The sequence below is a fragment of the Indicator indicator genome, chromosome 14, assembly GCF_027791375.1.
Source record: "Indicator indicator isolate 239-I01 chromosome 14, UM_Iind_1.1, whole genome shotgun sequence".
In the NCBI taxonomy this organism is placed as follows: Eukaryota; Metazoa; Chordata; class Aves; order Piciformes; family Indicatoridae; genus Indicator; species Indicator indicator.
In genome coordinates this window covers 23849245-23864171 of record NC_072023.1, presented here as the reverse complement: position 1 = coordinate 23864171, position 14927 = coordinate 23849245, and the positions used below count along the sequence as shown (strand labels likewise).

At 46.2% G+C, this 14927-nt stretch overlaps 1 protein-coding gene across 2 annotated transcripts in view; it reads right to left on the bottom strand.

Annotated features, from left to right (window-relative positions):
• The window catches only part of TMTC1 (transmembrane O-mannosyltransferase targeting cadherins 1), a 166294-nt gene extending 155421 nt beyond the window's left edge, over nucleotides 1–10873 (bottom strand). The window contains exon 1 of one of the 2 annotated variants that reach the window (XM_054387139.1): nucleotides 10569–10873. In XM_054387139.1, the coding sequence (XP_054243114.1) occupies nucleotides 10569–10873 (305 nt within the window). The remainder of the gene's footprint in view (nucleotides 1–10568) is intronic. The other variant, XM_054387141.1, reaches the window with a different exon arrangement.
• Between the last annotated feature and the right edge of the window lie 4054 nt (nucleotides 10874–14927).

The window sequence follows — 14927 nt, the reverse complement described above, 5'->3', positions numbered from 1 at the left end:
ACACCTGCACATGTGTGAAATGGCAGGGACCACCTTCAGAACCTGTTCTTCATACAGCTGAATCATTTCTGGGTGCAAACTAGCTGCATGGAGCACAGCTGTCACCTCTACTCCCCCTCAAATTCCAAAGCTGCTCTAGCAATTTGATTACTGGAGAAAGCAGATGTGGTAGGTGAGGACTATTAGGTAGTGCTCAGGCTATTAAATGAGATGAAGCCACGCACCAAAACCTGAGTGATGCTAATTTATTTATGTATTTGGCCAAGTCGTAAGAATCAATTTGCTAAAATTACAACATCTGAAAACACTCTTGGAAAATCTCTTATTAGTCTCCAGGGATCATATCTGATCACTTCCAATCCTGCAAAATAGGTCGAGAGGCAAGAGCAGCAGAATCTTATACAGGAGGAATCTTCCTACCCCCATCAGGTCACCTATCCTACGGGTAGAGTGTGCTCTTCATGCCCTATCTTGGGGCAAACATCAAGTCAACAAGGCTTGTAAACTATGAGTTACCTCATGTAAGTCTAAGAACAGCTATGGAAAAGCACCAGAACTATGCAAAAACATCCAACTCACAGCTTGGCTATTCCCCTGTGTATTCTTACAAAAGTAAAGCCAAAACTCCACCAACCAACCACCAAAACAAAAAACAAAAAAAACCTCACAAAGATACAAAAAAAAAACAACCTAGCCATCTATTAAACAGCAAAATCTGACAGCAAGCATGCCTCACCATGTGCTTTACATACCATCTTTGCAGGCCCATGAACACTGAATGTGAAATGTGTGCAGGTGCTACATTCACACCAGTGTTTCTTATTGCTAAAGCTCTTTTTCATAAGAAATGAGGCCACAGGGCAATAAAGGAAATATTATTTTGTCCTGAAACAATCCCAGCAGAATGACTTTGAAACCTTAGCAGTGGTTGCATTTATTGCACATCACACAGATAAGCAATTCTGGGTCCCCACAGAGTTCTAATCCAAGTCACAAGAACTCTACAAAGCTCTGCAGCACCCTCACACACCCATGGGGGAAAAACAGTACAGCCTACCACGAAGAGCCAAATTCACTCCACTGCAGAACAACTTCTGAGCACAGAAGCAGGAAGGGATAGGTAAATTAAAAAAATTACTTCTCCCTTCTTAAGATTCAGTCTTGTCTTTGTTTACTGATTAGCATTATTAGAGTCATGTAGTAATAAATATACAGTATACAGCTCAGCAAAGAAAGGAAGTAAAGCAGAGATAGGAATCTCAGAACAAAGTAAGAAGTGGTGTTTCTCCAACAGTGTTTTTCAACAGAAGCTCTGGCAGGCAGCAACCGTATTCTGGTGGGGCAGGGTATGTTTAGGTATTTCCATATGTAATCTGGCCTACAAATGGGGAAAATATTTAATTTTTTTATGTTGCCAGCCCCAAAGACACCAATACTACCATCACTTCTAATTTGCAGCATCACATGGGATGAAAAAAAAAAAACCTTAGCTACTTCTGCATGAAGGTTGTAACACACCTGAGACGTGTTATGGACTTGGCAGCACACATCTAGAAGAACAGATGCTTTGGGCTGGCCAGGCTTTTGTGAAGTGACTGCTCACCAAACTGGTGAGGTTTGTAAATACTTTTCTAAAGGTTTGGTGTGACAGGGAGTGACAACAGTCCTAGGAATGGAGACACTTGAAAGAGGAGACTCTATCATTTCAGACAAGGTCCTTCCTCAGGGAAACCCTCTGCAAAACACCAGACGAGGCTTTTGCACTACTTCAACACCTCTGCTGGAAATCTTAGCATTGATCATTTGCCTCGTTAGGGCAGAGAAGGTTGCACTAAAACAAAGACAGACTCTTGAGCCAACAGCAATCTTTGCATTCAAGCATTGCAGCATGTGTGTGGTCTAGCATATGCCCCAATACAGAAATTCCTTGATTTTGCTTAGGCTATTGAATGTTTTCCAGGCACAGCAGTGGAGTTTTCCTTGCCACCTAAAGCAGCATTTCCATTTCAAACTGTCCACTCTAGGAAAAGCAATTACACAGCTAGACTTTCAGAGGCACCAGTTATTGAGGATCCACTGAGCAGAGCTTGTAAAAGAGCTCTCCTGAAGAAAACAAATCACTTTCACTTTTAAAAGAATAAGCAACGTCTATCACTCAGTACCCTCAGTTGACCAGTTGCCTTACCTCCCTTCAACACAGCCACCTTGTTTTAAGAATGGCATTTGTAGAGCATGGACTGTGCACCATGCTATCCTGAAGCTATAGACACTCGCTCTTCCTCTGGATAAGTAATCACACAGGAACACACCTCCTTGGGTATGAAATTCCCCCTAAGAGGGCCTAGAAATAAAGCGGTATATTCGGTGACTCTGTCCTCACAGGCCCAGAGAATGAAGGTCTACACCACTGAAGCATGAGCTCACAGACAAATCCCACATATCAAGTTACAGTGTATAATCAGTAGCACCCCCAGGCCTTTTACCACCTGTATGCACAAAGACTCATTCAAGCTTTTTTAAAAGGTCTCTCATGATTTAATAATATTGTAAACCCTAATCAGAGAGTTTCTCTCTTAATAAACTTTGTTATTGTCCCTGGACAGCTCTTGTCTAGTTTAATCTGTTTTATATTTTCAAAAGACTAACAAAACCTACAACATGTTATGAAATAGAAAATGCACAGGATAATAATGGTAATCAGTCATAACAAGTAAGCTTAAAGGAAAGTCTCAGAGCATCCCTCAACCCATACACCCCCCCCCCCCCCCCAGTTTTTATACAGAAAGGCTCATGTGAAGATTTATAGAACTTAATCTAACACAGAAGGATGGGTTAAGTTTCCTAAGATCTTCCCTTCCTTTTGGAATTATGCAATAAATACAGCAAACTTTATGCAAACTAGTGCCTGATTTCAGTGAGCAGTAGAATCTCCTTATAAGCTCCACAGATGCACCTACAGCATATCAAGAAAATGAGCGTTTGCACTCCTAAAATGCTGCAGCTTCATCAGTGGCAGTAGTGGCGAAAGCTGTGTGGAAACAGCTGAAAGATTAATGAAAAAGCTGCAGTAGTAAAAAAAAGTCCCTTTCGCAGCACTGTTCATGCAATGGCCAGTACAAGCAGGGTAGAGTTTCCACCACAGTGCAGGAGCACTTGCTGCTGGTTTGTGCTGAAAACCTTTCCATAGTACAGTAAAACGCCTCTGAATTAAATGGACAATAGAACTGAAATGGTTTGTTACTTGAATTACTGTAATAGGGAGAGGTAAGAAGAGAGAGGCCATGTCAATTACCAAGCTATAGCAATTCCTTCAGAGCACAAGTTATCAGAAGAGCACTAGTTAAATGCTGGCATTCAAAGCAGGTCATTGCTTTCCAGCATGGTTAGGAAAAGAAAACAGAAATCACAATTAGACTGCAAAGCAACAGCACTTTGGAAGCAAATACACCAGGGCAGAAATTTCTAGTGAAACCTTAGAAACCATGGTTAGATGATCATTCCTGTGTTTAGAATACCAAACGCACCATTCATACACATTTAGAGCTGTCTCCAAAAACAGCCCTGGAAAACAAATTTTAAAAGTGCTAGATCACAGCAATTCACAAGCTGACAAACCAGATGTCTTTTTACCTAGATTTTAAAACAAAAGAGTTTGCCTTAAAATAATTTCAGTAATATCTCAGCAAGAGCACTGAAGGAAACAAACATCTCACAAAACTGGTCAGCAGCCATCAAGCAGTCCTCTTCAGAGTGCATAGAAATGGATAAATGTGATCAAGAACCAAGCTAGGACAGTCATTAGACTCATCAGGAACTGGAAACAATGCTAACAAATCTAGCCTGAAGTTACCAGGAAAGCAGTATTTCAAACTGAGTAAAAGAGTTTTCCACCAAATTTGAAATGTTGGGTAATCTTTTTGCTCAAGTTGCAGACCATGAAGGCAGTGACATTTTAATTTATACAGAAGCAAGGGAAAAACAAGTCAAGTGAGTGACAAAAGAACAGCCTTTTTTTTCCCCTCCCATCCCCTTTCTGTCTTTAAACTCTGAGGGAAAACAAATGAGAAAGCCCACAAAAGCAGTCAGAAACAGAGGAAGTAAATACAGAGAAACGCCTTTGGCAAACCAGCAGCAGGCAGAGCATTTTATTTTCATGGACAGAGATGCTCCTATGGGGAAGAAGCTTGGTGGGAAGCTGAGCCTTTTAGGTAAAAGATGACTAAAGAAAATTGAGTGACATTGGTACAAGAGGAATAGGATGCTGAAAGAGAAGAAATCCATAGGAATTGGTAGGTGTTAAAAAGAGACAAAAGACAACTGAAGCAAGGAATGATTGGATTTATCTCATCCAAATCTTTAAGGGCACTCTGCCTGGAACTTTCAGTGAACTCTTCCTCTCATAATAAAAGGCTTTTAATTCAAGAGACAGATTTTACTGAGTATTAAGCACTGAGAAACTGTTGTGATTAGGCAGAAGTCCTACATGTTTTATACAAACCTCTCCACCTGAGGAAGATCCCCACCTCCAGGCTTGTCTGCGTGGCGGCACAGAGCCCAGCCAGGTCTGTGCCCTCCTCCTCCCTAGCCCTCCCTAGGAGTCCTGTCTTTCTTCCAGTGACTGCAAGCAACCCTGACAATCTCTCTAGAGAAACACAGCTGAAACCTACAGCCAGAACCATCAGATACCTGCTATGAAAATTATGTTCCAGACAGGGAGGGGAGAGGACTTTTGTGCACCTGGAATAAACTTGAGACACATACCTTCTCCTAGACCTGAATTGGCAGCAAGGCACTCTGCTCTCATAAGAAATGCCTATATGACCATAAATGGGTCCATATAGTCTAACTACTCCAGTAAAAGCAACTGCTTCTCTTCACAGCCTCTACCTCACTCAATATGGCCACACCAGAAAGACATCAATTTCATGGCAGGTCTCACAATACCAGTTTTGAGACTGATTGCTATAGCTAGGGTAAAATAGACTAAGCTGTACAGAAGAAATAGTGACACAGTCTTAACCACTGTGATACTGCCCTAACACAGATATACAGAGTGAAGAAAATACTTGTGCATTGTGTATTTAACCTGACACATCATAGCTCCACTATATTACCCTGCGATGCCAAATTGCAACATAGCATTAAAATCAAGAACAAATAAAATCTATGGTCTTTTTTACTTCCCAGGGTTGTCTTGTGTTTTTAAGCTCCCTATCCTTGAAACTCAAGCCACTGGTACAGCTGAAAACAGAAAGATCATCTGGAAGCAACTAGATAGATCAGAAAGCTGGCAATGAATTACTGAATTAATTCTCCCTTTGACTAGGTATTTACATCTAACCCAAGCTCACCGTCACTTAAGGCTTTAATCTGAAATCATGAGTAGTCTTACATTAGGCTCTCAGTGCCCACACATAATACTGAACCAAGGGTCCCATTTACTTCCTAGACACATATGTACATAAGCCATCACTGGTTAGAAGCCTCAGTAAGCAGACCTGGAGGGTCATTTGATGTGCAGTGTTGCTGAGCAAAGGCCTGGACTTTTTAATTTACCTCCGTCTCTATTTTTTCCAGCCAGATGACCAGCAGGATGGCTCTGCATGCAAATTCTGTTTATGACTCTTCTGGTGGGAGAATTGCAATCCTCATTACAGCTTGTCTGCCTCAGCTCCCCTCCTCCTGGCCCACCAGAGTCACCCAGGAGCAGCTGGAGGGGACACTCTTACACCCTTTCCACAAAGCCAAGCACATTCCCAGTGAACTTCCACCTCCTTTGAAGAACGCCATGTATCTCCTGTGCTTCTCTGCCCAGCATCATCCTCCTGTTGTAGGGTGCTCCAAAGCCTCTTCCCCCACCTCTACCTGTGGAGGTTTGAATGGGAGAAGGCAAAGACTTGAAATTCCTTTCCCCTCCCCCTGCAGGCTTGAGCGGGGAAAGGTCAAAGGTCTTTTCCTCCCACCAGTAGCTAAAGTCCATCACCTCTATTCAATCGTGGGGAAGCCCGCACTGGGATCTGGAATTGTGATCGGCTGGGTTCTTCACACCCAGGATATACTGGCACTGGACACATTGTCTGGTCTCGGACTCCTTTTGGACGAGTTTGGAATTCACCAGATTTGTGGCGAAATTGGAAAGCTTTGCCTGCAGCACCCGGACCTCGCTACTCGCTGGACCTGCGTCCCCCTGGGTTCCTGCTCCCTACCTCCTGCTGGAGCAGCCCTGCCTGCTGCAACCTGCGCCTGTTCGCTGGGAACACGCCAGCAGTGCGGCTGCTCTTGCGCTGCTAAGGCAGCACTGCCCAACGGCATTTGCCTCGTGGGAGCCATGTCTGGAGACACTAACTTGGGCAGTCCCTCTTCTTTGGATTTATGCCGCAGGATCCACAGCTTGGATTATAAAAGCTTGCAGTTCTGAAGGCTGCCGCCAAGGAGAGATTCAGGGACCATCTCCAAATTCCTACTCCACCCTCGTGAGCCAAACCCAGCACCCTCGGCTTTTCCCTAGGGTCCTGGCTTGCCTCTGATTTTACAAGTGGGGTAAAGCTATTTTGTGGCTTAGCCTTTTCCATTTTCTGAATTCCCTAAATTGAACTAAAGTTGCCCATAAACATTCTTGTAGAATTCCCAGCTGAATAGAACCTACATAACTTTGGGGTAGGGTTTTCAGGAAAATAAAGATAACTATATTTTTATAATTCCCACCTCATTAAGTTATTCCCAGTCAAAACACCTCCTGAGTCTCTCTCACAGCTACATGGCTTGGACTTGTCACTGCCTTTTACTTTTCACCCAGACTTATGTTCCTGGTGAGCTGTCACTTGAAGCGTGTCCCTCACAAACCTTAGCAGTGTCCTGCATCCCACTACCAAAGTGACTAAGCAGACAGGGCTTTCACTTCTTGGACACCCATAACACCAGATGACTGACTCCTAATTAACAGTCTTTGGATCTGGGCCTCAGGGGTTTTCAGCTAACACCTTCAGGCTATGTCTGCCATTTGCACAAATCTCCATCACCTGTTTGCTTCTGGGCTGAAAAAAAAAAAAAAAAATCACCTCAATGAGAACATGGCAGACAAGAGGAGAAAGAGGGAAGGAGACAGCACTGAGGTTTTGCAAAACCACCAGAACCAAGGAATAACAAATGCTACTGAGGGAATGATTCACCGACCTGTTAGTGGAGACAGGTGTAACACAGAAAGCACCCAGTTTAAATGTAAAATTGAGTGAACTAGCAGGATTTTTTTCTTTTCTTCCTCCCTTCAGCTCTCCCTGCATCTTAATATTTTATAAGGAAGATGCCAAGAAATAGTATATCCTGAGTCCAAAAAGCCACATTCTTTAGAAAGAAGTATAATGCATCACTTCTTGGAGAGGTGAGCAACCTGAGCAACACCAACTGGAGGAAAAGAGTGCAAAGACTTTTTTCCTAAGGACTAAGCAAAACCATTGCCTAACATCTCAGTTCCTGGGCAGATGAGAAGTTGTGCTAGATCTGTCACCTAACAGTTACGCATGTGTAAGAGGAACATCTCTGAACCAACTAGTTACAACACTCCTTTACTGAAAAGTAAATCTGCATGCAGGCTTTTCTTTCCCTCCTTCTGATGTTAACCAACACAAAACAACACAGCAGTTCTTTGGATATTTTAAGATTTGCTTGATGGTTTTAGCAACACATTCCACTCACATTTTCCTCTAATCATTCATACTGACAGATCCATTGTGAATAATGTCAAATGCTTGAGCTCTTTTCACTGTTTGGCTCCAGAGCATTAGTCTACTGGAACAGGGAATATAACTTAGGATTTCCAATTTGTCAGGGACAGGGAACTACTGTTACAAAATTTCAGCAATTTCTGCTTAAGATCTGACAGGTAGGTGACAATTTTTTTTAACTGAGAATTTCAGGAATATGTAGCACCTATGAAGGTTACGTTCAACCATGTGATCATGAGTCCTTCCTCTCAGTTTCAAAGCCAAAAAGGACAGAAAAGAGACTGAGACAAAGTTTCTGTAGATTGATGGATCTGTAGATAAAATTTTCAGCCCATATCTGTTCCGTTCATGCAGTTCAGAGATCTACCAGATTTTTAACTTCAGGACTTGTAAAAATTTGCACAACAAGAAATAAAATAAGCAAATAAAAAGATTAAGGATACCAGAATACTTTGGTCCCCCCTTTCCTTTCTCAGCAAGATCCTGCAAAGGACATCCAATTTTCAAACACATCCTAATTGGACACAGTTAATTGTAATTAAAGTATTAAACAACATTAATTTCTATTCTCATAAAAGTCCATTTCTGCAGAGCATTTTATATGCATGAGGGTAAATCCTTTTTCCATCTGCTGGAGGACAGAGCACAACCAGCTCCTGCTGCGGAAGGCAGGGGCAGGGGACTCAAATAGGCAGAGCATGGCTCAAACACAGGCTCAGTGTCACTTGACAGAAGCACCCTGCAGCCTCTTTGGAAGTGCCACGCCTGAAGGACTCACTCTACCCAGATCTTAACATCTTCCTCTGACACTTGACTGGCAGCAACAAAGTAGGAAGAATATGGAAACTGGAGGGCAGGAAGGATATCTTGGTGGTCATGGCAGGAAGGGTCATGGTGGAAAATAATCCTCATCTGCAACCAGGTAAGATAAATGATTCCTTCCCTATTCCAAATGCAATGCTAAGTGGTGACTCCGCCTTTGACTTTTAGCTATACGGTTACTACATGCCCTCCAGGACAAAATGATGTTCAAGTAATTTACAAAAAGAACTAGATGGAGGCTTTTTTTGTTTTAAACACACACATCCTTTAAAGAGCAAAGGCAAAACCAGTTCAGAGTCAAGACATTAATAACAGAATGGAAACTAAACGCATTTAAGTTTAACATTCTTTTGCTAATTAGCATAACGTAACATCAGGCCTACAACTTGGTCTCTAGGAGGCAATGTCCAGCACCAGTACCACACACACAGTGTCAGTGGCCACACATGCAGGTTTGCTTACCTCTCAAATGACCTCTCAGATGTACTGCTGGAAGAATGGATTCATCAGATTGCTCCCCAAACTGCAATAGTTTGGCTGGACACCTGATGGAGAAAGCACTCCGTACACACAAAGTCAGCTCAACCCATGACTGCCTACATCCCCCTTCACACTACAGAAGCCTGCCAAGAGACCCCTCAAGGAGAGGGAGAATGCTGTCCTAAATGGTTTACTTTACAAGGGGCTTGGGCTGTTCAGCTTTGCTTTACCAGGCAGACGTCACCCTATGCTCATCCAGCCCTACTTCTCCAGCTAGCTGATGCCGATGGCTTTCAGGTCCAAGCCCACCCTTACAATCCAAGGATGGCAAGTGCTCCACACCAGTGCCAAAGTGATGCTGCAAAACTGCTCCTGCCTCACAAAAGCATGCAATGGTCACATAGTTCATCAAATGTTATTTATAAATCAGGTGTTTTAATGAATGATTAGCTAGCAGTCAACTAGGCTCCAGTAACACCTCCTCTTGGCATACTTACCACTGTCTATATTGTTTGCTTCTTATCCCTGTCATGCATTTGCAATGAGCATCTACTGATGACCTACAAACAAGATTCTAGCACTGAACAACACTCAGCTACACCAGCTCTTCAGCAGAGCTCCCTGCAAACACCCATATAATTTGTAAATACTAAAATATTCATCATGATTTATATTTCATCAGAATAAATTTAAAAGAGAAAAAGCTAAGAGAAAGTATGACAAACTGTACAAATTGTAACTCAGATGATCTGCTACAAATTATTCTCCTTGATGAATGAGAGAGGTGTCTGGGTTTTCCTTCCAGAATTTACCAATGGTAACTCAGTTACTTTGCAACTGCTCAACTTCTCTTTATTCCTGTAAAACCGAAACAACTCCTCAACAACTCTGCCGGGTACACAGGGAACATGTGAAGCAGGCGAAGCCGGCAGGGAACTCTGTGACTGACATGAGAGGCTGGGAGCAAGCAGCGGCTTGGTACATTTGAGGGAGACCCCTTTGCTCAGCGGGAAAAAGAAAGGCAGGGATGACTACGGGGCTGCTTCAAAACAGCACCGAGGAAGTTTCCGGCATGATCACTCAATTGCGGAGAAAAATCACTGGAAATAAAAAGGAGGAACCCAAGGAGAATCCAATCGGAGTCAGAAGAGCTTCCCAAAACGCTCCCTTTTACCCCCCGGCAGCTCGAGGAAGCGACACCACCTGTTCCCAAACGGCGAAGAAAGCGGGTTCCTGCCGGGAGAGCGGCAGACACCCCCGGCAGCGGCTTCTCCACCTGATTTCCACCCAGCCGTGGGGCCACCCCGGCGGCAACAAGCGGCTAGAGTCTCCCAGCCCGCCCCGGGGCGCACCCCGTCCCATACAGCCGCGGGCAGAAATGCTGAATCACGAAGACGTGGGACCGGAGGCGTCAGTACCAGGAGGACTGTCCTGACCTCCCAACTCGGGGCTGGACGCCTCCCTCAGCCTGGCTGGCCCGGGCAACGGCTCCAGGAGAGCAGCGCAAGCGACGCCACCAGGTCCGCCGCGGCGCCGGCCACTTACTTGAAGGTGAGGACGCAGAGAGGCCGGTAGGACTTGTGGCTGGTGTTCTCGGCCATCCGCTTGCCCCAGAAGTCGTTGGCGAAGGCGGCGGCCACTGGAGCGGCTGCCCGCACATCGGGGTTGTTCACGATGGCCCAGACGTCGTCGTGCACGAACTCGCCCCACAAGGAGTTGCCGTAGCAGAGGGCGGACAGTACCGCCAGCGCCAGCACCGCCGCCCCGCCACGCCGCCCGCCCGCCGCCGGGTAGGGGGGCGTCGCGGCTCGGTCCCGGCTGCGGGAGCGCAGCGCAGAGCCTGTCACCATGGCGCGGGGCGCCTCGCCGGCTGCCCCGGCTCCGCCGCCGGGGCGGCGTGGGAAGGCAGCGGCGCCCCCATGGTGCGGGGCGGGCAGCGGAACCGCCGCCGGCCACTCACGCTCTGCTGAAATGAAGCTTGCCCGGTTGCAAATAAACTGCGACCGCCTCCCCGCGCCATCCCTCCTCCCCCTCTTCTTCCCCCCCCCGCCCCCCCCGCCTCACCCCGCACACGCATGCGCCTTGCCGCGCTGTCAGCCTGCCGCCACCTCAGCCTGCCGCCACCTCAGCCTGCTAGCGGGGTGAGCTCTGCTCGGGGTGGCCCCCGCACCGCAGGGAGGGAGTCGCGCACCGTACGGCAGCAACCACTTGAGCCCGTATTGCCCGCAGGCGGGATGCACTGCGCGGCTGAGGTCGGAACCCTGGTGCGGTGGGTCGCCCTTGTCACTCGCAGGAGAGATGTGAGAGGCTGCCCTAGTGCCGGGGCCTTCTCATCCGTTCCCCCGCGGGCATCCCCCTCCAGAGCTAGTCATGCCAGTCATAGCCTGCCCTTGGGCGATCCTCACCGCGGGGGTAGGAATGTCCCAGCCGATTCCACCCCACCCACCCTATTCCATAGCACCCCCACCGCACCTGCCGATCCAAGGTATCAATGCTGCTGCACCTCATCCTCACTGCTTCAACAGTGGTCCACAACATTCTCTGCAGCACCGTCTGTACCAAACAATCCTGCATCCTGCCCTGTTGGCAGTTGTGTCAGTGTGAGCTGAAATTCCCCCCCTCCCCCCAACAATAACCAGGCTAGCCCAGTCTGGAAGCAAATGAAGGCTGTATTTACAAAGCAGAATCTACAATCTATGATGAAATGAAATGAATATGTACAAATATACAAAATTCACAACATTTACAAATATATACAATCAACAGAAAAGCACAACAATCTCCCTTTGCTTCCCCCCAAAGGGGACCCTTCCCAAAGGGGCCTCCCTCTCCCAGGAGCTTCCCCCCAGACCCCCCTTGGACAGAAAGCAGAGTTAGTTAGAGCAGAAAGTTAACTTAGCTGCCAAGGTCAGTGTGTTATCTTCAGCCAGAAGAGAAGAAGAAACAGCAGCCAGACAGCCCAGCAACTGCCCCCACTGCCGAACGCAGAATGTGCAGAGTGCCTACTTTGTTTTGGGTAATAGTTCTTAAACATTTCTATCTATCCAATGGAAGTGTTTAGAACAATCGTTATTTTGCTTTCTTACACCCAATAGTGACTTATTTACACTCTTTCACTTTCTCTGTTCTGAACTTTGCAAGGAAAAATTAAAAAGACAGTTTCAAACCATCACAGTCCACCCCTTCTAAACAATTCCATTGGCTGCTACTATCATTTATCTAATCTAAAATAATATCTACAACAATAGGTGAATAAAGACCATAGTCCATTCCGGCTATCTCAGATGTAGATGATTCAAAAGAGTCAAATCACAGGAAAAACAGCAAACAGCTTGTTTCCTTGCAGATGGAGCGAAAGAAAGGAACAGGGACTCTCAGGTGACTCAGGGCTCTCAGGGTTCGTGCACCGTAGATCTCATGGACTCTCCTCTTGGGCGCGATGCTGTATCTGTGCAACACTCTGAATTTAACCTCTCTCAGCCAAAGTTAGATTTCTTTGTGGAATACACTGAATTTCACCATTTTCTTGCATCACCCAATAGGTGTGACCAGGACCTTCAGCAGAAACCACCCCTCGGACAGGTTTGGCCTCTCCTGAAGGAGAAAATACCCAAACAGTTTTGCCTAACAGATTCTTTTCTCTGATAACAGGAACTCTATCACCTTCCTCCTTTCGCAACAAATCTGATTGGGCAGGTCCAGCTCGATTCACTGAACCTCTACTATTCACCAACCAGGTTGCTTGTGCTAAATGTTTCTCCCAGTTTTTCAAAGATCCACCCCCCATGGCTTTGAGAGTGGTTTTCAGCAAACCGTTGTAGCGTTCGATCTTCCCTGCAGCTGGTGCATAGTAGGGAATGTGGAATATCCACTCGATGCCGTGCTCTTTGGCCCAGTTTTTTACAAGATTGTTCTTGAAATGAGTTCCATTGTCCGACTCAATCCTCTCTGGAGTTCCGTGTCTCCACAGGATTTGTCTCTCCAGACCAAGAATGGTGTTACGTGCAGTTGCATGAGGAACTGGATAAGTTTCCAGCCATCCAGTGCTTGCCTCTACCATAGTCAGCACATACTGCTTACCAGATGGAGAACGAGGTAGAGTGATGGAGTCAATCTGCCAGGCTTCACCATACTTGTACTTGGACCATCGGTCACCGTACCACAAGGGCTTGATCCGCTTTGCCTGCTTAATAGCAGCACAAATGTCACAGTCATGGATGACTTGTGTGATAGCATCCATGGAAATGTCAATGGATCTGTCACGAGCCCATCGGTAGGTTGCATCTCTGCCTTGATGTCCTGACGAGTCATGGGCCCACCGAGCTAAGAACAGCTCACCTCGGTGTCTCCAGTCAAGATCAGGATCAGGATCAGAGTTTGTGTCCACTTGGGAAACTCTTGCAGCTAGATCTGCCTAATGGTTGTGTTGTTGTTCCTCAGTAGCTTTGCTCTTAGGAATGTGAGCATCGATGTGTCTCACTTTCCCTGGGATTCTCTCAATGCGAGCAGCAATGTCTTGCCACAGATCTGCAGCCCAGATTGGCTTTCCTTTCCTCTGCCAGCCATTCTTCTTCCAGTCTTTCAGCCAACCCCACAAGGCATTGGCTACCATCCACGAGTCAGTGTAGAGATAAAGCTTTGGTCATCTCTCATGTTCAGCTACATTAAGAGCTAGCTGGACAGCTTTTACCTCTGCAAATTGACTGGATTCTCCTTCTCCATCTCTCGCTTCTGCAACTCTGCGCGTTGGACTCCACACTGCAGATTTCCATCTCCGCTTGTTCCCAACAAGACGACAGGAATCGTCTGTGAACAAAGCATATCTCTTGTCATCATCAGACAGATCACTGTAAGGAGGAGCTTCCTCAGCGTGAGTTACTCTCTCCTCTGGAGGTTTTGCACAGCTTGTGCCTTCTGGCCAGTTTGTGATCACCTCCACCAAACCAGGCCTTTCGAGATTTCCCATTCGAGCTCTCTGTGTTATCAGAGCCATCCACTTAGACCAGGTAGCATCTGTTGCATGATGTGGTGAAGAACCTTTGCCTTTGAACATCCAATTCAGAACTGGCAATCTAGGAGCTAGAAGAAGTTGTGACTCAGTTCCAATCACTTCAGAAGCAGCTTTCACTCCTTCATAAGCAGCTAAAATCTCTTTCTCTGTTGGAGTGTAGTTTGCCTCTGAGCCTCTGTAGCCACGACCCCAGAAACCAAGAGGACGTCCTCGTGTCTCCCCTGGAGCTCTTTGCCATAAGCACCAGGTTGGACCATTGTCACTCGCGGCTGTGTACAGAATGTTCTTAATGTCTGGACCAGTTCGGACAGGTCCCAGACCCATCGCTTGGACTACCTCTCGCTTGATCTGGTCAAAGGCTGCTTGTTGCTCAGGACCCCATTGGAAACTGTTTCTCTTTCGAGTCACATCATAGAGAGGTTTCACAATCTGACTGTATCCAGGAATGTGCAGTCTCCAAAATCCCACTATGCCTAAGAAACGCAGAGTTTCTTTCTTGTTGATGGGATTTGCCATGGTGGAGACTCTGTTTATCACATCCATTGGGATGTGACGGCGACCATCTTGCCACCGCACTCCCAGAAACTGGATTTCTCTGGCAGGTCCTTTCACCTTGTCTCGCTTGATAGCGAAACCAGCTTGCAAGAGAATGTCAAGGATTTTGTTACCTTTCTCGAAGACTTCTTCAGCAGTCTCACCCCAGACGATGATGTCATCGATGAACTGAATGTGTTCTGGAGCTCCACCTTTCTCCAAAGCATCATGGATCACTGCATGGCAGATGGTTGAACTGTGAATCCACCCCTGGGGCAAACGATTGAATGTGTACTGAATGCCTCTCCAGGTGAAAGCAAACTGAGGCCTGCATTCCTCTGCTATGGGAATAGAGAAGA